The sequence below is a fragment of the Apaloderma vittatum genome, unplaced genomic scaffold (assembly GCF_000703405.1).
Source record: "Apaloderma vittatum isolate BGI_N311 unplaced genomic scaffold, ASM70340v1 scaffold1471, whole genome shotgun sequence".
NCBI classification, from domain to species: domain Eukaryota; kingdom Metazoa; phylum Chordata; class Aves; order Trogoniformes; family Trogonidae; genus Apaloderma; species Apaloderma vittatum.
Window position 1 is genome coordinate 33,204 of NW_009699378.1, and position 24,296 is coordinate 57,499.

General features: G+C 40.2%; 1 protein-coding gene across 1 annotated transcript in view; it reads left to right on the top strand.

The window, feature by feature from the left end:
* Positions 1–200: 200 nt before the first annotated feature.
* The window catches only part of LOC104280620 (Down syndrome cell adhesion molecule-like), a gene marked incomplete at its 3' end in the record, with an annotated part of 43,933 nt that continues 19,837 nt past the window's right edge, over positions 201–24,296 (top strand). The window contains exons 1-6 of the mRNA XM_009878322.1: positions 201–296; positions 2,588–2,831; positions 8,196–8,474; positions 10,724–10,999; positions 13,483–13,779; positions 14,594–14,869. Of these exons, the coding sequence (XP_009876624.1) occupies positions 201–296; positions 2,588–2,831; positions 8,196–8,474; positions 10,724–10,999; positions 13,483–13,779; positions 14,594–14,869 (1,468 nt within the window). The remainder of the gene's footprint in view (positions 297–2,587; positions 2,832–8,195; positions 8,475–10,723; positions 11,000–13,482; positions 13,780–14,593; positions 14,870–24,296) is intronic.

Here is a 24,296-nt window from a genome sequence, read left to right on the forward strand (position 1 = left end):
GAAATACTCAGCATAGAAGATTATGTTATATCTAAGAGTTACAGTGTGAGGAACAATACTCCCCCCCCCAAAAAAAAAGAAAAAAAAGTGTTTGCTGACCAACAGGAAGTACTTCTGCTGTATGAATCATTATGAGCCTGCCTTCCTAAGAGGTGGTAAGATTCTATTTGTTGTGGTTTTGGAGTTGGGCTGGGTGACTGATGGGCCAAGAACAGATAAAGAACAATCCTGTGGTTATTAAGCGGGCTCCTGAGGTGGTTGGCTACACACTTGCAGACTATGCTTTCTGGTTACTAGTATGTAGCTGTTAGCCAAGATACTTTGTGACTAGCAAAAAACAACTTAAGTTTTATCTGGTTTCTCAATTACTAGTACTTTATTGGATTAACTTTTTAATTCTAAAAAACGTAGCTAGTGTACTAAGCAAGTTAGCTTTGCTTTTTCCATGTAACATTTTCAATGCCATTTTTCAGACACCCAGCTGTGAAACTAAAATATTACCTATGCCAGTGCTTCTCTCGCTACACTCAACAGTACCTTTGTTTATAAGTAATAACAAGTCTTCTGTATGCAAGCAATCAAAATTTCAAGGCATATGAAGGCAACATGGCTTCTGTATAAGAAGGAACCCCCCTAGCCAGTAAACGAGTCTAGACTCAAAAAATAGTGTTGCTCATGGCTGAGAGTGCTCTTGCCATCCCATCTTCCCCCTCCTTCCCACCTTTGCTTTCCCAGCTCTTCTCCTTCAGTAGGAGGCAAGTAGCTCAACATCTTCTATGCCTCCATTCCAAGGATTTATTTTATTGATATACTTCTTAGTAATGGCACGTCTTATTTGAATAAACAGGGTACTTCAGAAGGCTATGCACAGTGCAGATTATGCTTTTTCAAAATTGTGACCTAACTGCTTCCACGCTTGTGCCTTCATTTTCAGAACAGGGTCAGCCAAGACAAATGGTCAGTATTCATACAAGGATGAGAGAGGTGGGCTGAAGTTGTTTTATTCAGTATTCTCTGCTCTAAGGGTCAGTCCTGTCCTGTGACATTAAATGGTTGTTAATTTTGGGGTTTTTTCCCCATTTCTTTCATATTGTGGTTTAAAGGAGATTGCCCTCTGTAATGATACCATTTCTTTTCTGTCTTTTCTCTGCTGGATTGCTTTCCCACTGATGCATTTGTGAGCAAGCACACTGACTACACTTAATTATTAAAAAGTCATTGCTCAAATAGAAGCTCTGAAGAAAAGGAAATATTTCTTACTACATATTACTGAATATTAGTTCATAATGTGTTTCATCTTTGTGTATTCTGTCCTGTAATTTAGCTGCTAGTTATATTTTATAATACGTAGGTAGATGCATGTATGTTGTAAGAGCTACCAGTTACAGTATAAAAGTTTTAGAAAAGAATACTTAGCTTAGACTACAGGTTTTTTTAAAAAGTCACAAAGAACAATTTTTTTTAAAAAGTCACCAAGAAAAATTTTGCAATGTATTCTAACCACATTGTTTACATTTACTGCAAGGTAGGAAAAGCTTTAGAGTAAACATGTACTGTATATAAGTTAGCTTTTTTGTGTCCTTGTTTTTAAAACACGAACTTACAACAGAGCAAAGGCATTTGTGCAGGTGTCAAGTGATCAAAACTTCACATGTGTACACATGTACTGTGATGTTTTCCACATAGTCCAGAGTTAATAATAAATATATATATTTGAAGACAGTTTTGACTATATTATTTTCAGTTTGAATGAACAATGGGAGAAACACTGATCCATGAACATGTCAGTCTTGTTCAGTTTTATGGGGCAGTCACTTTGCTGGGCTTAGTTTTCTTACTGAAATAAACATTTCTGTGTAGAATTTTTAAAAAATAGTAATAAATATTTGAATATTAAGTAACATGTCCTGTGCTGTTTATTTAAGCCCTTCTTTTAGACACACTCTGTTTACCTGCTTACATTGTGCTTCTCTAATCACTAACTGCAATATTATTAAAAAAAAGGTCCATAACAGATCAGATAATGTATTAACCCCTCTTCTGCTAGTTGCTTAGCTGTGGAAGCACTGAGCTCCAGAGAGCTCAGCCCATCCCACTGAGGCCTGGAATGTGATAACTCACAGGAAACATGGACAGGGTGCATCGAGACTGCTCCTGACGCTTTCACTGATCACTTTAGTTTCACCTTTGTTAACTTTTTTTCCTCAATTTTCTGGTGTACCTGGACAATAAATGCTGGTTTGGCTAATATTGTTCAATTATCCATGCTGTCCTCAAACTGTCTTTCTAGTATGTACAGCTCTGATAGTGAATTGCCATCATATCACTCTACATTGCTGAATTAAACTAGTTCAAATTCTGCGTTAGTTCTTTACCTTGTATCTTATTTCAGATTCCTCTTGGATGTTGTTTATTGATTGTGATATAGACCATGACATATGACTTTGTTCTTAGTCTCATGTTTTTCTTACAGATCTCTAACTTTCTTATAAGAAGTGCACATAAATTAATATCTTTATATGCATTTGCAGTGAGTACTTAATAAACTTAGGTTTGACAGTTTATAGACTGACAAAAAAACCTTCAGGACTCCTCAGCCTGTGTCATCCATCCCTCTGTGAGCCAGCAGAACATAGTAACCACCTGCAGATATTTTAAACCCTGCAAATTCTTGTGTCTTTCAGGACCTAGATTTCTCATCACATCCACGGGAGCCTTGTATATTTTAGACGTACAGAATGAAGATGGACTGTACAACTACCGATGTATCACAAGGCACAGATACACAGGAGAAACGCGACAAAGCAACAGTGCAAGACTTTTTGTATCAGGTACTCCTTTATATATCATGTTAAATTAAGTATTGTGTATGCCTATCTCTAGTGTGCTAAACTGGCAAAGCACGTTCTTTTGCCTATATGCACTAACAATCAAGTTGTCTATCAAATGGAAGGTTGAAGTGGTTAGTTGTGAGCTGCTGCTGCAAAATAAAGTGTTCAATTTTAAAGTCCTTTTTTCTGTTTGTCACCTTCTAGTAGGTATTTCCAGAGAGCCAGTAGGGTGCACTGACATTTAGTACAGTGATTTTTAGTAAGTTTAGAGCACTTCGGGGGACTGTGATTGGGATTCATCACATTAAGAGTAGACTTGTGCAGTGAAAGTATCTAGTCATATTAATTTCCCTTTGTAACCAAAGGAAAGGAACACTTTCAGGAGCAGTATATCTGACCTACTTCAGCTGCCCACTTTGAACTGACATGAATTGCCCGATGGTGCCTATTTCTCTCTGGTAACCACAGCAGTAGCTCAGGGCATTTACCTCAGCTGTACACACTTCTACTGCAGGAGTCTGAGGTTAGCTGAGGTGCATTTCAGCCTTACCTTGCATTCAGAACCCTCCTTCCTGTGGAAAACAGTTTATTCCCCTGTTTTCAGGAGGGATTTTTAGCCAGAAGGGGTATGTGAGCTGTCCCAGGCCACCCAGGTTGCTGCAGACAGGAGAGTTAGCTGGTGGCTGTCCATGAGAAGAACTAAGAGTCCTAGGGCAAATGGCCTTGTGCAGTAGGTAGGAAAATGGGAAGGTAGATGGGGTATTTTAACTTTTCCTTGTAGTTGTAAATCATCTCCTGACTGTTGACTTCAGGCTGTCAGTACTGTCCTGCTCCAATCCCCGCTTCTCCCTATTCTGCCTCAGTGAGAGATGGTGCCAGCTGTGGGTGAGGGGAGAAGGAAGAGCAAACCCCAGGCCTGGGTTTTGAACTTGCACTCAAACCTGTCTGCATAGGATTAGCTCTTGTTCATCTCCCCTTCCTTGATGGATGCCTGTAACTGCACTCTCAGATTGCATGTAAGCAAACAGCAGCTGTACATGCCCACCATCCCACTGAAAGCCCCACAGAGCTTTTCCCCCTTTTCACTGTTACAGAGTACCCCTAAAAATCCTAACCCTAAAAATCAGTCAGGGTATGTTGACCTTCACAATCTAACAGTCAGTGGAGTCATTCTCCTTTCGACCTAGCTGTCTTTTCTTTTGGTCTTTTTGTCAGAAAAAAATTCTAGTGTAGGTTCTGGCTCTCCACCCTCTGCTTGAGAGCCCTAAGGGAGACAGAGGTGTGCACAAGGTTTTGCGTTGGTTGCCTTCCTCCAAAACGGTCTTTGCTGAAGGATTCTGGAACTCTCTGAGCACACAAGTCAGCAGTTAATTATATTAATGATAAAAAAAAAAAGGTGTGATTGTTCAGGTTAGAATCACTTACCGGTCAGATCCATGAGTTTCCTCCTTTGCTATGTGTTCCATGTGGGTAAAACTCTTGCCTCTGATGTTCCCAGTGAGATGAAGAAGTAGTTTTCCTGCACAATAATTTTCCTGCTTTAGTCTCATAAGGATAGGCAGGGTCCTTTCCTTCTAGTTGCCTCCATAATATGGTCTGTTTCCGTATGAAATCATGCTAAGGCTGAGGCAGTGGTAACATAAATAAAATCAGGCTTGTATCTTGGTTACCACAGGAAAGTTTCTAGTTATTTCGCTTAACGAAAGGGGAAAAATGAAAGCTTAGGTTTGTTTGTAATTCAGACAAGTGCCATAAATATGTGCTCTGTCTGAAGTTCTTCCGTTATCCTCTACACACCAAATCAAAATAGGAAATTTTACCTGTGTGCAATAGCTGGCTTTTTGAATTCAAGGGAGTTAATTATTCTCTGTTAGAGCTATGATAGGCTCTGATTTCCAGTCCTGTTAATCTACTGAACAACTTCAGCAAATATTGGCAGTTTGTCTCTTAATATTTCTCTAACAGATTTACTTCTTTCTTTACTGGAATTTACATTTTCAAAAAGCCATTCCTGTAAGAACTGATATCAGAGAATCCATGAATGTTGTGAAAGGTTATCTTGCATGAGACCTACATTTTTCCTGCCTTTTGCATTCATAAATATTCTGTCCTTATTTGGGGACTAAATAATTTGCGGTGGATCTTGATCATAGTATCTTGGCCACATTTTTAATGCAAGTTAAACTTTGTTATTGTTTGAAAGAATGATAAATGTAACTTACATATAGGTGCAAATAGACATATGAACAATTAGTATGACTATGACTAAACCAAAGTTCCAAATTTAATTTGGAGTATGAACATCTTGAAATCATGTTGACTTTCTAAATAAAATTAAAAGCAGGGCCATTGACATACTACATAATATTCCTCTAATGCACATTATAATGCGCTTTTCCAAAAATAACTTTGTCCAGCCGTGAATCTTGCTTTCCAAAATCTTTACATTTTTTTAAATCCCCACCCTCAAAAAAATCCATGTAATTTTGAAAGCATAATGTGTTTCCTTCTCTGTCCTTCAAAGAAGAGTACAATATCTTAGAACATTATCTTGCTTCAGTTTTTTCCACTGTTGTCCTTGCTAGAAGTCATTTGCAGCTGACTGTTAAAGCATAGGAAAATAATAATTCAAAAGAACCCATACCACATATCGGAATTGAGTTATATTACTTTACTATTTGCCTCATAGCAGGTGATTACAAATGAACCTGGGATTTCTTTTGTGCTTTTTTTTTTTGCCTTTTTTTTTTTTACCTGAGTGGAATATATGTAATGTAGGAGCTCTAAATAAGAGTCTGTTCCAGGGACATCCAAAAGAGATATTTTGACCATCTATTTAAATATTTAAGTAGAGTGCAAGAAACCAGGTCATTGGATTCATGTTTTGTGCATCCCTAAATATATTTTAAAATTCCTATGCTATAAGAACCAACTCAAGGCTTCTCAAGTGTGTAGACAAATCCCAGTTCAGCTGTTCCATGGATGGGACTTCAGACTGAGCTGCTTCAGTCAAGGCTCAATTTGCGACAAGAAAAAGGGAAGTGGACGCAGGATAGAGAACCCTGGGACTGATGTTCTGTTCTTGAAGGGTGAGAAATGGCAGCTGCAGAAGGGGGCTATGCCTCCCTTGTCATCTGCTGCTGTAACCCCCAGCTCCTGAGGGAAGGTCCCCTAGTTTTCTGCACTTTTGCCTGGGCACAGGAGCAGGACAGCAGCAGCTGCTTTGCTGTCACCATCACCTTGTTTCCTGATGCGTTTTTGTGCTTTGTCCGAGCCCGATGTTGAAGCATATGTGGTTCTCCACAGCCAACTAGGAGCCTGACAAAGGTTGATACACTAGTCAAAACTTTTTCTTGCCATTACTTTAATTCCTCCTCCAGTGACCCCCATCTTGCTTCAATGTCCATTGGATACTTTATTTTTGTACTTAAAGGTTTGCAAAGGGGACTACATACATGTTTCACAAAATCTTTCGAAGTTGAAAGCATGTGGAAAAGGTGCAAAGCTATTGTCAGTTCTGAGTAGGAATGCAGAGACAATAACTTTGAAAGTCAGTTCTACCTTTTTATTATTTAATTATTACTTCAGGTGAAGAAATTTATTTCATGTGGATGTAACCTTCCTCAGAGCCAGAGCTCTAATTTCTTGCGTGCTTATATTTTTACTGAGTTAATTCCTTAGGCTGCACAAAAGAATCTATGCGCTGAAAACATAGATGCCTGATGACCCTACAGGCGAGAAAGGAGTTGACTAATCAATTAGACAAATTGACATTGGCCTTCCCAATAGCATCCTGGCAGATTGTGCTTGCACTAAGCCAGACATAAACAGCATGGCAAGCTCAAAAATATAACCCATCTTGATGCCAAATATGGACCTTTGAGGCTACTGATGCATGCAAAATCATTTGTTTAACTACTGGCTGACATGCTTCTAACGAGACAGACAGTAAGTTGCTGTAAACTGAATGTGATTTTGTGTTCAGTGGATCAGATTTTTGCTGGCATCTAGAGAACCTCTAGAAAAAAACCTCTGTGGTCTTGTTATATTGAGCTTGGCATTTAGGGTTTTGTCTAGATATTCACATAAATTTTAATTAGCCCTTTCATTTAACATCACAATTTTAGCTTCTGAATTGATGGTGTATCTTGCATAGTACCTCTAGCTATTTGCTCTCAGGTCTACACTCCCAGGTGTGGCTGCAGTTCGTGAAGATATAAGACAGTTTTAAAATAAGTAGCTCGGGTGCTTGTTCACACTATCACTTCAGTAGCTTAAATTTGGCATGAAATGCTCCTTTAATCTCTCCCGCTCCTAACAGGATTCTGATGCATCTGTCGTGTGAGCAGTATCTGTACTAAGTCAAAGGCCACTTAAAAATGTCAAAATGGTAACAACCACACCTGCACCCAGGCAACTATGATGTAGATATACCCAGAAAAGAGATCAGTCTGTCAGATAGAAAGGACTTGATCACTGTGTGGAGTTTCTTTGTGAGACAGAAGTCTTAGCAAAGTGGGTGCTTGTGATGAGAAAATACTTATTGTTGATTTATTGTTCAGTATTTGTGTTGCAATAGCTCCAGGGTGTGCTTCCATCATGCTGCATGTTGTGCAAAACTGTAACTCATATCACTCTCTTCCTCCAAAAATTTTCAAATTTAAAAAGCCAAGATCACAAAATGCTATTTCTGGTGGAGTACATGCACCTCTAGTGAAGGAATTCTGCCAGACTTCTGTGAGATCCACAAATATATGCCAGGTGCTACACAAGTGTGTTGGTTTGAGAGCTGCTTTGCTCGGTAAGTTGAACACAGAGAAGGTGGAGTGTTAAGCTGTAAGTTGGTCTTGTCACATTAAGGTCTTCTTCCAGAGAAGAAGAAAAGGCTCCTCTGTCAGCTAGACTGCAAATAGAAATTCCTGTATCTTCGCCCATTTCTCTCTTGACAAAGGAATAAATCGCTCTTTTAATTCAAAGCCTTCAGACCACCAGAAAGCATGCAGAATGTGTTGGCTTCATTCTAGTCAAGTGTTGCGGGGATAACAGTAATAATTGTTAGGCAACACATTTCTGGCTCTCTGTTCCTCTGATAGGAGACATGAAGGATGACCAGATGAATGATTGCCACCTGGAAAAAATCCAGTGAGAGGATATCCAAGTAGTCATTAGATGCTTCAGTAGTACATGCATCTGGATCCCAGCCATCACTACTGCGATATTACAGACTGGTGGCTGGGTCAAATGGTAGTACATGAAACTTTGGGCTAGTGAGTCAAAAAATGCAGGAGAAAAAATATTGGCATATTGTTTAACGAATGAAAGAATGTTAATGCTCCCACTGAAAACAGCTGTTTGCTCTTTCAGACCCAGCGAATTCAGCTCCATCTATTCTAGATGGGTTTGACCACCGTAAAGCCATGGCAGGACAGCGAGTGGAGCTGCCTTGCAAAGCATCAGGGCACCCCGCACCAAAGTATCGTTGGCTGAAGGACAACATTCCCTGGGAGCCTGACAGCAGGTTTCGGCAGACGGTTACAGGACTGCTGATTGAGAACACGCGTCCCTCAGACACAGGGAACTACGTCTGCGAGGTGTGGAACAACTATGGGACTGCCGAGATGATAGGGCGACTGTATGTAAAACGTAAGTCCTGGACTGAGCGAAGGTCTCGGGCCACTTGTCTGCTTTTTTGTGTCAGGAAAGATGTTGCTGTATCTTGCTGTATCTTGTGTTTTGCTACTTTATCTTAGCAATGCTTAATGTCCTCCAAGTTGTGGAACAAGAGAAAGTACTCTCTGTAGCAACAAGTTAGGTGGACAACTGAGTGGTCAGAAGTGCAAATAGATACAATTTCTAATGTAGGTATATAATTTATCACATGGAGGGTATATCATTTAGAAGCTTGAATTGGATGCTTAGAAAGAAATTGCAAATGTTCTCATGAATAAAGCTGCCAGAATCTCATTGCCATGACTCATGCTGTTCGGTAATATTGAATACTCATACCACCCCTCAGTTGAGTATTCATGTGTGAATATTGCAAATGTTTCACAAATTCTACAAAGATAATTATTACTCAGAAGCACTGCACTGGAAAAGTGTTATTCTTCTGTTGTTAAAAAAATAAACAATATTTCCTGGAATAGAAATAATGCTTTGTGAACTGATGTTTCCAACTATGCAGCATGACTAGTAAACTGGAAAGGGAGAAGTTTGTGAACAGTTCAAATCATAAAGATGTCTTCACAAATAATTACACATAACATATTTGGGCAAAATAAAACTGAAATCAAAGATCAGTAATTTATGAATTATAATGAAGGAACTCTGTTTTTAAATGTATTCATAGAAATTAGCTGAATTCAGTCTGCCTTATGTGATACGAAGTCAAAACTTACAGACACATGATGTAATCATATTGCTAGTAGTATTGAAAGTATCCTCAGTGATTGGTGATGTATTTTATTTACTCAGAGGTCAAACAGCCAGTAGACATCTTCTGTGTCAGGCTGGCAGGGAGCAACAGTTGGGCAACCAAGGATGTGGTTCCTCCTTTGCAATGGAGGATGTGGTTCTGTTTCTTGCACCATCATGTCTTTGAGATGGTGATGGTGCACTTAAGCATGTCTATTTTTTTCAATGGGTCATTGATAATTTTAAGCCTTTGCGGTCATTTAAATAGGCTACATAGAGATGTTCAGTGACTTGTAATATGCATATGAGCACAGATTAACTGTTGCTCTGGACCATTGTAGAGGAAAGGTCTGTTACACATGTGTCTGTGATCCAGAGTGACTGAGGTCACTGACCTGTGTGGATTTTACCAGGTCTCTGCATCCAGTGGGCTGTTAAAGATTTATTTCATCCTGTGTGTTATAAATGTTCAGTAAAGTAAATGAGTTAGCTGAGTGAATTTTTGTGTATAAGTATGTGTATATATGTGTGTGTGTGCATGTATGCAAGCTGGTAAAAAAATAAATAAGATCGTATGTATTTGGTATCAGAGAAGATACCACTGATCATAGTAGTCCCTTATCTTTATAAGGACGTCAAACCAATATGTACAAAGCATGACATGAGATGTGCATTCAGTAATGCTGATAACTGTTAGGTGGCATGATAAAGATTGTTTTCCTTGCATTCACATTGATGAATTTTCGTCAACATTGTTCATAATTTTTTATCTTTTTTTTAACAGCATACAATTTGCATTACTTCTATTTTCAATTAAGCCTGACTTGAAAATACCATAGTCTTCCCATGTTGAAACAAAAAATTTAGTGAGCCCCCACACAAAACCACTTCCATTTCAACAGATCTGATGGACATCCATGGGTATACCTACATTAACATTTTAATGGGTATCTTCCACACTTAGAAGCTAATCATCTGGTCACTGACATTTACTGAACTTGTTCACATCAGGGAGTGTTTTGGAACATGTAAGCTGATTTCCTTTTGAAGGATATTAAATGAGAAATTGAGCTTCAGGAACACACCAGTTCAAAGGTCCACACTGAACTGATGTGAAGTAACGTTCTACCTTCCCAAAACACGTGTAGTGCCATTGTCAGGTCCTCAGCGCCCATGGTGTTACTCAGTAGATCTACTCCTACTGTTCATTTAGGGATGGGATTATATTATGCTTTGGAAAGATTATCCCTATAGAACTATGTTTTGTGTCATGGATGTTGGCAGAAATGCTTCTTAGAGCAAACACAGTAACCTATTTTTAATTTGTGAGATTTTTGTGGTTTTTTTTCAGAGAGTATGGCTGTGATTTTTGGTGTTCTCCTTAACTGAGAACTAATTTGTTACCTGCACAAAAATTGACATGTATACTCAATGTTTTCTATTTCCCTTTCCCTCTCTATTTTGATTTAAACCTTCAGAACCACTAAAAGCCACGATCAGCCCACGGAAGGTAAAAAGCAGTGTTGGTAGTCAAGTGTCCTTGTCCTGCAGCGTGACGGGAACTGAGGACCAGGAGCTCTCCTGGTATCGCAATGGTGAAATCATCAACCCTGGTAACAATGTTCGGATCACTGGCGTCAATCGGGAGAACCTTATTATGGACGGCATGGCCAAGAGTGATGGTGGAGCTTACCAGTGCTTTGTGCGCAAAGATAAGATGTCTGCTCAAGACTATGTTCAGGTCATACTAGAAGGTCAGTCACTACCTGTTTAATGACTCTGGTCTCCAAAATAATAAATGTCGTCTTTGGTGCTGTCGTTGTATAACAAGGGGTAATGGATGCTACACATGAGAAGAGGGTTTATTGTACCTCACTCTGAGCAAAACCAGATAGAATGAAAAAATTTATTTGAAAACAAATATCCTTCCTGAACAGTCCTTCCAGTCAATTTTAATTTTTTTTTCTTTGATGGGGGTGGACAGTGGTGGTGCTGATTTTTTTACACCATCTTTTCATCTGGACACAATAGAAAAGGTCTCTATTCAACTCCCAGCATCTTCTGTGCATGGCTTTTCCGGTTGGGCTTATTGGCTGAAGGCATGGAGATCATCTTAAATATCTGACACAATATTCTATGTGATAATCAAGTAAGGAAAATTATCAATTTGTACAGAGCCAGTTCATTAATGAGACTGTAGTGAAGTCATGGAATGGATAATATTTTTAGAGTCTTTACAGAAGAAGAAGAGATTACCTGCCTAGGCCAAGTTACCTCAGCAACCATCTCCCATGACTAAGAAAGCCTAAAGCACATATTGATAATCTATCATGATGTCGAGAGAGTGCAGGTTATCAGAAAGCAACAGCAGGAAAAATTTCACAGACACTCAGGTCTCACTGGGAAAATAATGTCTGCTTTCAGCTCCAAAAAAAAGCCTGTCACTTGAATTAAAAAAAAAAAAATTAAAAAGAGGAGGAAGGGTGGCAGAGGTACATAGCATGTGCACTCACAGATTTATTGGCCCTAGGTCAGCTTTCTTTCAGGATGAAAAGTGCTTTTTTGTTGCTGTTGTTTTTTTTCTGAGGGATGACAGTATACAGCACACAGCAAAGGAAAGGACGAGTCAGAGAAATAAATAAATAAATTAGAACTCTGTTGCATAATCAATGGGACAGGAATGAAAGGGATAGGGGGAGGAGAGGTGAAAAACATTAAACAAAATAAAAACAAATACTCCTCGAGGAATGCTGAGGTCTTTCAGCAGCCTGAAAGTGGAAGTGCCTTACTCTTTCTACTTCGTGGCAAGCAAGGGATTTTTGCAGCCCTGTTTTTAATTCTGTTTTGTAGAGAATCTTGCACGTATTGTGCCAATTCCTTCAGTTTCTTGAGTTACACTGAAATTACAAAGTAAAAATTGTTATTTCTAGGGGAGTCATCATGGTTCAAGCCCCACAAACATATAGATAATACATAGCAGAGTGTACTTGAAGAGGCAGTGATAATGTGCACAAACAAACAATGCATCACACAGAGCATGAGACTTGTTGCTCCTGTCCTGTCATCCTCTGTCCTGTGTGAAACTGAAAAGAGTTGTCCTTGAAAGGTTTTGTGTGCAAGGGTTTTGTGTAGAAGTGTCTTTGGCCCCTCTCTAGGTAACGAGGTGCCTTTACCTTCTGTGTTTTGTAGGAAAGCTGAAGTGAGTTAGCTTGTTTGCCACTTAGCTCTTTAAAATCAGACAGTAGCCTGCAGCACTAAGCACAAACTTAGGACTTGATTTCTTCCTGCGTTCTGCATACTGCTCTTGGTTTGTGGCCATTTGCTCCCAATTACACTGAAATTTATTCTAAATACAGTTTTGAAAGTACGACTTTTCAGAGGAGAACAAACATGCATTGCATGATCTCAGAAACAAACTTCCTAACTAATAGCAGAATGCTGGCACTCCTGAATGTTACCCCACTGAACTCACAGGGTAGGTGGCTATTTAACTGTGCTCCCTACTTACAATCTTAAAATTTCTGTCTCCATCTATTCTCTTTATTTACTTCCCTGGTAAAGAACGAGTAAATTGTGACATAGATCACAAGAGAAAGCATCCGAGTGTTCTCATTTCAGAGTAATATTTATCTGTAGCACAAAATGACCACAGAAAGAAGTTGACATCGCTGCTGTTACTGGCAATCTGTATTCAGAAAAAAACTTAATTTAATACTTTCTTAAATGGGGCGTTGTTGTTCAGGACTAAACTGCATTGGCACAGCTGTCTGAAATTAGCCTATGCAAGTTACGCCTAGCTCTTGCCAACAGGATTCATCCTTAGCTTTCCAAGGAGGTGAAATCTACCAGTAGAAGAAAAATTCCAAATGTGTTGGAGTTTTCCTGTATGTCTTTTGTGATGAAATGCATATGACTTTAACACTTTTCTGTAAGAACTTGGCAGTTCGTATAGCTATGCAGAGCCCTAGTCCATCTATTCAAGTGCTCGTCCTTCAGAAGAGTCAGTATCAGGTTTCTCAGAAGATGAACAAGAAATTTGTAGTAAGAAAAGGATCATTTAAGCAGTCTACTACCAAAAATCAGCTTCCCTCTCTCAATATTTATGTTTGCATCCTGGAATACAATTGTTTACATTGCTTCCGAAAAAGATCTTGGCTCACACGATAAGCTGCAGGACAGAGGGAAAAAGCTTTACACCATGTAAGTACTATTCTCCTGCTTTTGTTTCCATTGACAGACGGAACTCCCAAAATCATTTCTGCCTTTAGTGAGAAAGTGGTGAGTCCAGGAGAGCCAGTCTCCCTCATGTGCAATGTGAAGGGGACTCCTTTGCCTACAATCACTTGGACACTGGATGAAGATCCCATTGTGAAGGATAGCAGTCATCGTATCAGCCAGATTATCACCTCCGAAGGCAACGTGGTCAGTTACCTGAATATCAGTAACACTCAGGTCCGAGACGGTGGAGTTTATCGCTGTACTGCCAACAACTCTGCTGGAGTCGTCCCGTACCAGGCTCGAATAAACGTAAGAGGTGCTTGTCAAATCAGCTCCTCGAAAAAAACACACATAACTCATTGTAGTGGAGAAGAAGACTGTTGCATGTGATGAAATGAGTCTTGGAATGCCAAAACCGACTTACTGTTTTTCCTCTCCTTTTCTTCACTCTTTTCCCACCCTGCCTCTCCAGCCCCATCTAGAAAGTGTATGGTATGGTTAAAAGTTGGGAGAACCCTTTGACTTGTATTCTATAGTCTATTTGTCCTATACTCATCTCTATTATTTCAGTTTCTTTACTTTAGTCCTGCTGTGCATGGTGGTTTTCTTTCCTTTTCCTTTCCTCCTTTACGTGTTCAACATTTATTGTAATTATTCATGTATATAGTACTTTAGCTTGCATTTCTCTCTCTACATGGCATAATAGCCATCCTCATGGTATTATACTTAATATACGTGAAAAAAAAAGCAGCTATCTTTGTCTGTGTTTTCGTGTGTAACAGGATCCTAGCTTTGTATCAGTTTTACTATTTCACCTTAATTAAATCATCTTCAGCCTTTTAATTTGTAATGCATCAAAGATATTATTAGGCAAGTGTTGAATAAAGAAAACATATACCCCCACATAATTAACATGTATGCTGCAGGGTGAGGAAAAACTAGAGCACATAAAGATTAGGGGAACTGGTTAAGTATCTCCTAAAAGGAAAAACTGTCAATGCTAAGAAGTGTCGTGTAAGCTGCATCTGTAAAAGTTGTTAACGTTTGTATATTCAGAAAAATTCTGTGCATGTTTCTTCAAATGAATGTGCCTTTAAATTGTTTTCAAGAGTCTCTTTTTACCCTTCTAGGACCAGCAAGCATTCGACCAATGAAGAACATCACAGCAATAGCTGGACGGGACACGTACATCCACTGCCGTGTGATTGGCTACCCGTATTACTCCATCAAGTGGTACAAGAATTCTAACCTGTTACCATTTAACCATCGCCAAGTGGCATTTGAGAACAATGGGACGTTGAAGCTTTCAGATGTGCAGAAGGAAGTAGACGAGGGTGAATACACGTGCAATGTCCTTGTTCAGCCCCAGCTCTCCACCAGCCAGAGTGTGCACGTGACAGTAAAAGGTGAGGTTAACTCAGAAAATTAGAGCCAAGCTAATGACTGTGTTGTTTATAGAAACACAGAATTGCACACAGAGGATTGTTTCTGCAGTTAGATAATGAGTGCTTAAGAAGGTTAATCCAGATTTGTGTTTATTTTTAATGATGACATAGATGCTAGTCAGTCACTCTTATTCTCTCTTGACTTTTACCCTCCTTCATTCGACTAGCACAGTATTGCTTTCCAAGTGGAAGCCTTATAGAAGCAAACTTTCTACAAGCAGATTTCACTACAACAGCCAAGTTAGGAGATTAATCATTTGTCACCTAAGTTTCACTAGTGACTGTGTCTCTGCTGGATGGCAAAGTTCACATTTTCATAAGCCAGCTTCGGAAAAATGAGAATTTTAATGTGTGTGTTTCTGCCAATAAGCAGAGAGAGGAACTAAAAGCATTAACCTTGCTTTCCTCTTATTAAGTGTACTTTTCTGAGTGTTCTTGATGCTTAGAAATGTAGCACTGTCAATAAATGTGACTTGAAATTCTAATAGGATGTTTAAAATCTATTCAAATAGTCCTGAGCAAGGATATTCAGATGGCCCTGAAAGACTTCAGTAACAGTTGAGAATAAAGATCTTTTAGCATTGTCTTCTGACTATTCTGGTATCGGCAATGTTCAGACCTATTCACAAGGACACAAAAGACAGAAAAACTGATTGTAGTAGTGCCTAGTTTTGAGCAATGGTGCCACTAAGTAGTGCACTTCATGTGAATCTGTAGGAAGATTTGAGGTATAATTTCACTGTTCCTCAGGTTCTTAGAAACTTTTCCTGGGCTTTTCTGGGGGGAGATAGGAGTGGAAAGAAGGAGAGTTGAGTACTGTATCTGTTCTACTCTTAAGATACAGAGAACTTTAAGATAGAATCACTTTGTTAAAGACATCTGGTCTTTTAACCTATTTCTGTTCTTTTTGTTTAGCCTTTTCTTGTTTTCAGTCTGGAGTGATGTAAATGCTAATTATTTCAAGAGATTAGGGGGTTAGCTAAAAGCCACTACTAATTTGGACTCTGAAAGGCATGACATCTCACATACCTGAGACCATCAGGGGCACTGATCACATGCTGTGGCATAAAAAGCTAATGTCACGATTTCTTTTCCTGTATGTGTTACCTTGCTTAGCATTACAATAATACCACAGACCTGTTGATACAGTTTAGGAACTGAACACCAAACTAACAATTGTGCTGCTGCTGCACTAACAGTTCATCATGGTAAATTTGGTGGGGAGTGCTGCCTCTTAAATAATACTGTTCCTCAAATGACTATGAAAATTAATATAGTCAGACAAAAACAATCCAGCAGTCTCTCCTTACAGCTCGGGTATTAATAGTAACTGAGAATGCTAATTGGCACTTCAGATGCAATACTATTTTTTGCTCCAGTAGGTTACAATTTCAAACTTGACAATTCCTTCCCAAGAAAGAAGGGGACAGATTGCCAGCTCTGTAAGTTTTGGTTGAACTGTAGCTTTTGTGAGCTATTTGACTTCCTGAAAGTTATTCTACTACGGTCTTGGATATTCAGCTACCAGGGCCGTTGGCTCATCAGAAATCTCAAACACTTGATTGGATATACTCTGAATAACTTGCATAAACATGTAGGACATCTGAAGAGTGCTGGTGGACTGAGCTGCCCCTGCACCTCTGAAACAGCCTCATCCTGCAAATGCTCCGTAAGGCAGAGGCGTTGGAGCAGTGGAAGGTACAGCACGAAAAGCAGCCCATGGTACACGCAAAGCAAATGTCTCAGTGGGGCTCATACCTATCGACCTGGAATTGCCAAAGCTGGCTGCAAAGTGCCCTAGCTACTTCATCATGCCCCTGCCTCAACAAGACATTGTTATTTTTAAAAAGGTTAATAGCCTGTCCTCGTATGCCAAGGCCAAAATGTTAAAGGTGAGCTTTGTATGTCAGACTCGAACAATTCTCAAGATCCTGCTATTGTACCTAGAGGTCAGCATTTCCACAGTGTTTTGGGTTTTTTAGATAGCTGTGTATTGGGTTTTTTCCATAACTACATAGTGATTTTATCTAGCATATCAGTAGAGAGTCAAAAGTAACTTGTTATTTTAAAATGTTATCAATGTTTATAGTGCCTTTTCATTTTATTATTTCCGAAGTAAATGTGATGAGTTTTCAGGCGCTTATATTTGATTCAGAGAAATACAAAATATTTCCCAGCTTGCACACTGGAGGTTAAAAATACTCTAAAATGTTATATAGTAAAGGGAGTTAATACAGTGCCCAATATCTTTCTTTATAGGTCAGCTTCTTATATCATCAATATGCTTATTTCTTCTCCAGAGAAACAGAGACAGAATTATTGCACATCTTCAACAGCATGGGTCTTTCAGTTTGTTCTCATTTCTACTAAAAGCTTCCTGGATGACCTCAAACTAGTCATCTAAGGGGTGACTGAGAATAGATGATACTTAATGAGCTGTTATTTGGTATTTTGTTTCTTCCATGTTCTGTTCTGAAGACATAATTATCAATTTCCTCATGAACTTTCCTGAGATGATAAACCCTGTGGAATGAGAGTGTTTCAGAAACAAAGTGTTCATTTTGAAAACCCACCTGTGTGACCAGAAGCCCTTTGGCAAATGGCAGCTGAGGTACAGACTGAACTTAAAAGTATCTACAAATTTTTGTATGTTCAGTTTCAGAACCCTACAGCTTGATTTTTCTAGTTCACTTTCTGTTATATAGCATTTATATGTTCAAAGCTCTGCTTTCATCAAAATGAAGTTGCTTCTGAGAGTTCTTTTTCCTTCTTCAGATCAGTCACATCACCCAGCTTAGCAAAATCCTGGGAAAGACAAATGTAAGTAATCTAATTAGCATTATCTGTGAGATCTGTGGCAAAGGTAAATAAAGAATTTGGTTCTACAGGGCAACACTTATCTACATTATGCATAACACCAGCTTTTCAGTTATTGCCCACTTTCTAAACTCCCCAGTACATGAAGCATCCTCATTCTGTCATGAAAGAGGACTTTCTAAAAGCAATATCCAAATAAAGATGTGCAACAGTGTGAGCATGTAGCCAAACACAAAACTGCTGCTTCTGTAGGATATTTTGAGATTTACCAACATCCAAATGAAAGCAAAATCTTCAGGACTTTCTTTGGAAATCACTATAGGATCTCTGATAGGAGAACAGAAAGTTTCCTGACAATAACTTCAAAATTAAATCCTGGATGCCAGAGGACCCAAGTGTAGAGCCTTTCTGTGCAGCCTCTCATGTGGCAGGCTGTCAGGAAGCCAAAAACTTGGGAGCTGGCCTCTTATGTGCTATTCAACCTTAGACCAACTACTTATCATAGGATGGTTAAGTTTGGAAGGGACCTTGAAGATCATCTAGTTCCAAGGCCCTCTCCCACTAGACTAGGTTGCTCAAAGCCCCATCCAACCTGGCCTTGAACACTTCCAGGGATGAGGCATCCAGCAACCTCCTCGGGCAACATGTTCCAGTGCCTCGTCACTCTCACAGTGAAGAATTTCCTCCTTATGTCTAATCTAAATCTACCCTCTTGCAGTTTCAGGCCATTAGTCCTCATCCTATCACTACAGGACCTTCTAAAAAGCCCTTCTCTGGCTTTCCTGTGTTGGAAGGCCACTATTAGGTCACCCCGGAGCCTTCTCTTCTCCAAGCTGAATAACGCCAGCTCCTTCAGCCTGTCCTCATAGCAGAGGTTCTCCAGCCCTCTAATGATTTTTGTGGCCCTCCTCTGGACTCACTCCAGCAGATCCATGTCCTTTTTGTACTGTGAGCTCCAGAACTGGATGCAGTATTCCTGGTGCGGCCTCACTAGAGCAGCATAAAGGGGGAGAATTACCTTCCTTGACCTGCTGGTCACATTCCTTTTGATGCAGCCCGATGCACGGTTTACTTTTTGGGCTGTAAGTGCACACCACCAGCTCATGTTGAGCCTCTCATCAACTAACACAGCCAAGTTCTCCTCAGAGCTGCTCCCAATCTGGTCTCCACCCAGCGTGTATTTGTGCTTGAGATTTCCTTGACCCAGATGCAGGACCTTACACTTGGCCTTGTTGAACTTCCTGAGGCTGGCATGGTCCCACCTATCAAACCTGTCAAGGTCCCTCTTAATGGCATCCCTTCCCTCCAGTGTGTCAACCACTCCACAGAGTTTAGTGTTGTCGGCAAACTTGCTGAGGGTACACTCTATCCCACTGTCCATGTCACCAACAAAGATGTTAAACAGCACTAGTCTCAGTACCGATCCTTGCGGGACACCACTCATCACTGGTCTCCACTTCAATATTGAGCTGCTGTTCGCAATTCTTCGCGTGCGACCATCTAGCCAATTCTTTATCCATCGAGATGTCCATCCATTAAATCCATATCCTTCCAGTTTAGAAACCAAGATGTCGTGCGGGACAGTGTCAAATGCTCTGCACAAGTCCACGTAGATGACATCAGTGGCACTTCCTTTATCCACTGACCCTGTAACACCATCGTAGAAGGCCACCAAGTTTGTCAGACACAATTTGCCTTTGGTGAAGCCATACTGGCTGCCACCAGTCACCTGCTTTATATCCATGTGCCCTAGCAGCTTTTCCAGGAGGATCTGCTCTATTATCTTGCCAGGCACAGAGGTGACAGTGATGAGCCTATAGTTCCCTAGATCTTTTACCGCTTTTTGAAGGTGGCGGCTATGTTTCCTCTTTTCCAGTCAGAGGGAACCTCTCCAGACTACCACAAGTTCTTGAATATGATGGAAGGTGCCTTAATGAGTTAAAATGCCAGTTCTTTCAGGCCCCGTGGATGGATCTTGTCAGGTCCCATGGAATTGTGCACCTTGAGGTTCTCTAGATGGTTCCAGACTTGGTTTTCACTCACAGTGGAGAGTTCTTCAGTACCACAATCTCTGCCCTGTGGATGGATCTTGTCAGGTCCCATGGAATTGTGCACCTTGAGGTTCTCTAGATGGTTCCAGACTTGGTTTTCACTCACAGTGGAGAGTTCTTCAGTACCACAATCTCTTCCTATTCTATCTTCTTTGCATTGCTCATCAGAAGAATCAATTAGACACCAGAGGAAGTCAGTTGTCTCATTTTTTAGGAATACTGTTGCTCTTGTCTGCAGACTTCGAATAACGCTGTCCCACAGAGATGTGGCATGACACCCCACCACCATCCCTTGTCTGTCCCTTGTCTCTGCCCCAAAATCTGAATCTTGGAAGTTGGCAGTCCCATAAGCTGGCTACTGGGAGCTGAGTGGATAAGCTGGCAGGAAAATAATGCAGGTTTCTGCTTGGCAGACATAGCTCTGTTGGAAAAATGCCTGAGTCCTAACAGAGCTTTTTAGAAATCAAGCCATCTTGGCGTTTGTTAAACATATTTAGACAAGTGAATTGGCCAATTCCAAGTTCTGATGAAAAGTCATGAAAACTACCCACCCTGTAATGCATGCCTAACTGGGGGGAGACTATGACTGTTCTTACATACTTAATTTCTAGTATTTTATACTTGTCAACCACTTGCCATTGCAGCTGGAATAATACTCTTTCAGCATGTTTTACTTTGGACTGTGTTAAATGCAATTTCCTTTTTAGCTTTTTTGTAAAGTGAACTGAACCTGGTTTCTCTCCCTCCTGCAAGTGGAAACAGTTCTTACTGACATCCTCAGAAATAACTATGAAGATTAGCCTTGCTAAGGATACTGCACAGGTTCTTGCCAAGAACAGGATTATTCTTAACAGCACTAGTTTCTTAACCTGCATTTGGCCCAGCAATATTTGTTTGCCAGAGGAGTTCATACACTTCTGCGGACAGTAAAGGGCTGTTGAAGTTAGACATCCTAAGGAGAAGAATGTTCTGTAGAAGATGTAGGGGTTTATGTTCATTCTTCCTAAGCGTGACCTGTCCTCCTCAGTCTTCTTCACCTCAACATTGCCCAAGTCCTGACTTTTCTGTGCTGGGTTCCAAATCCAGTCTGTCCTCCACATCTTTCCCATCTCAGTCCTCATTTCCTCGATGCCTTGTTCCCATCACTCAAAGCTAGTCTTCCCCTTCAGAACTCCCAACCTTCCTTCCAGCCTTCATAAGCTGTTGTCCATAAGCTTTTTTTTTTCTTTTGAAAGGTATTTCCATAAATCATTATAAAGTAATCTCTCTAAAGATTAGAAAAGCTTAGTCAAAACTTTGTAATACCAACAGTAGGAACAAGCAGCAGTCGTTCTGGTTTCGAAAGAACAGTAACATTCACTACAACTGGGAAGGCGTCCATGAGGGAAGTTTGCAGTTCTTCCAAGGAACCTCACAAAAAAGATTCAACAGCTTATGGTCTCATCTCTTTATGTTACTCTTCACTTTCTCCACCTCTGCTGGGTTTCAGTCTGTCTCCCCTTCACATGGGTCTTTGCTCACTGTCAGTGCTTCACCCTACTGCTTCTTCTTCCTCGTCTCACGTTTTCAGCCAGTTTGCCAACTCCACTTTGCCAATTCACATCACCCCTGCAGTTCCACTGCAAGCTTGCTCCCAACTTCTGACTTCCTCCTGACTGCCCCTAAATCCAATTCTGTAATTCCCTTTTGTTATCCTAGACATTACTTCGAGGTTCTGCTCTGTAATTTGCTGCTGCTCTCTGCATGCCCAGTAATGTAGGCCAGTTCCACAATCTGGTCCCTTGATCTCCACATTTTCTTTCTTTCTCTCTTCATTGAAATATTTTTTTTTATGCTTTCTGGGCCCAGCAAGGGCAACTGTACAAGCATCAGAGAAACAAATCTCTGTGCTTTGATTTCCGAATCTCACCAGACTGCACCTGCTCCATGTGGCTGGAACTGACTCAGCCACTGAAGGTAGTGTTGTGTACAGTGTTGCTTGAACCCTGGGAGATCTTAGCTGTTAGTCATTGGAAAATATCTTCTTAGGATGTGGTGACTATGGAGCTTTTGTCTATTTCTTTACTTGGTTTTGCTCCAGCTGCTAAATTTGGGCATATTTTTATGATTTTGCATAGGAACAGCCAAAACTTCTGCTGCTAGTGCCATCACTTGCCAAACGTGAAATCCACGCTGCTAACTAGGTGGGACTTCTCAGATTCTCGCAATGTCTTGTTTGTTCATTCGTTTGCTTTTTTCGTAGGATCAATGCATGTTGCATCCCTATTTTTCCACCCTCCTGCCTTATTTTTGGAAATGGTTAGACAGTTGTAGCTGAAATTTCCCAGCTGAACTAACTCAGCCTGAAGCAGACACCTGGTCTGGAAAAATACTATCCAAAAAAAAGTCAAACTGCAAACAAATGAAAATACATTTATAATGAGAAGTGTTGGCAAACAAAGAAAGAGGTTACATTACCTACCCCATCGGTAAGTTTCATATTTCTCTTGAAAAATAACCCTTCAAGTGGTAAGATGATAAAATAGTACTAGTAAAATCTCTTCTATAACATTTTAGTAGATCTCAAAGCATTTTAAAAACAGGAGTCATTATCTCAGTTTTTCTTTATTGTGTAATTTATAGTAATAGTTTTCTCAGCTACAGTAAAAGCCATCAGTAGTAAGTGATGATTTTCTTTTCATCAGTCTCGTGGGCCATAATTCTCATGTAAACAGCCTCCTGCTATTCACACTTCTCCAACAGAAATTAACTCAAAAAGAAGCCCCTGAGAAGGAAGGCTGCAGCATCATTAAAATAAAAAGTGCAGTGTTCCAAAGGACTGTTTCTGATCTCGTAAAGTGAGATCTAAGGTTGATTTAGAAGGTGTCTCATTGCCTTACACCAGGTGATAGCACTTCACCCATTGTGAACTGCATAAAAGAATTATACCAGCCTGTTTCTAAAAAAAACAGAGGCTGTTTCTAAATAACTTCATGTTGCAAGTATTTTAATAGATTTTCCTTATCTTTCCTTAGAAGTGTCAGGAGGAAGATCAGTTCAGGAAAGGTTGGTTTAGCACCATGATGGGTGCTGTCATCAAATAGTCTGCTGATCTGGTTTTGCTTCAGTCTGTCTTGATTTATAGCAAGGGTGAACTCAATTTCATGCATGTTTTTAAGACACAAAATCTTATCTGTCCTACTGACTGAAATTTGTCTACAATTTGAGTCAGAAAAACATTCTGGCATCCTTCAGATGCTTCTTTCATTATAGCACTGTCTGGCTTTCTTTCACTCTCTGGTGAAATATCTTTTTGGATCTCTCCATGCTAGTTGCAGCTTCTCCAGGAAGAAATATTCCTTCACTTGAAAGTGACTGGAACTATCATATGCAGAAATCACACAAGTGGTGAGAATGGATGAAAAGGTCCAGTCATGCAAAAGATCTTGCAAAAATCCACTTAAGAGTCATTCCCACATCACATAATTGACATAGGGACTTGTTGCGTGAAGCAAGCAGTCTATTTTAAAAGAACGTTTACTTTCATAGTGTTATCTCCTATGTGAGAACTCCAGCATCTAATCTCCAAAGAACCTTAAAAATCATAGAATCATAGAATGGCCTAGGCTAGAAGGTACCTTAGAGATCATCTAATCCAACCTCCCTATCACAGGCAGGGACGTCTCTCAACTAGATCAGGCTACTCAAGGCCTCATCCAACCTGGCCGTGAAGACCTCCAAGGAGGAATATCCACAAGTTTTCTGTGCAATTTATTTCAGAGTCTTGCCACCCTCGTACTGAAGAATTTTTTCCTAAGAGCCAATCTAAATCTATTCTCCTTCAACTTAAACCCATTTCCCCTTGTCCTATCAGTGGGCACTCTTGTAAAAAGTCCCTCCCCAGCCTTTCTGTAGGTTCCCTTCAGGTATTGGAAGGCAGCTACTAGGTCACCCTGAAGTCTTCTCTTTTCCAGACTGAACAATCACAGTTCCCTTCCCTTAGCCTATCCTCGTAGCAGAGGTGCTCAAGCCCCTGAATGATCTTTGTGGTCGTCCACTGAACTCATTCCAACAGATCTATGTCCCTCTTATGGTGTGGACACCAGAACTGGACACAGTATTCAAGGTGAGATCTCACAAGAGCAGACTAAAGGGGGAGAATCACCTCTCTTGATCTGCTGGTGTTGTGGTTTGACCCCGGCTAGAAGCCAGGTGCCTACACAGCTGCTCTCTCACTCCCCCTTCTCCACTAGACAAGGGGAGAAAATATTTCAAAGGGCTCGAGGTTTGAGATAAGGATAGGAAGATCACTTTCATTTACCGTCCCAGGCAAAACAGATTCGATTTTGGGGAAATTAATTACATTTATTAAGAGAACAAATCTGAGAGAAGTAGGGAGAAATAAGAAAAAAGCAAACAGATCTTAAAAGCAGAACAACTTCCCCCCATCCCTCCCTTCTTCTTGGGCTCAATATCAATCCCAGTTTCTCCACCTTCTCTCCCCGAGGGTCGCAGGGGGACAGGGAATGGGGGTTACGGCC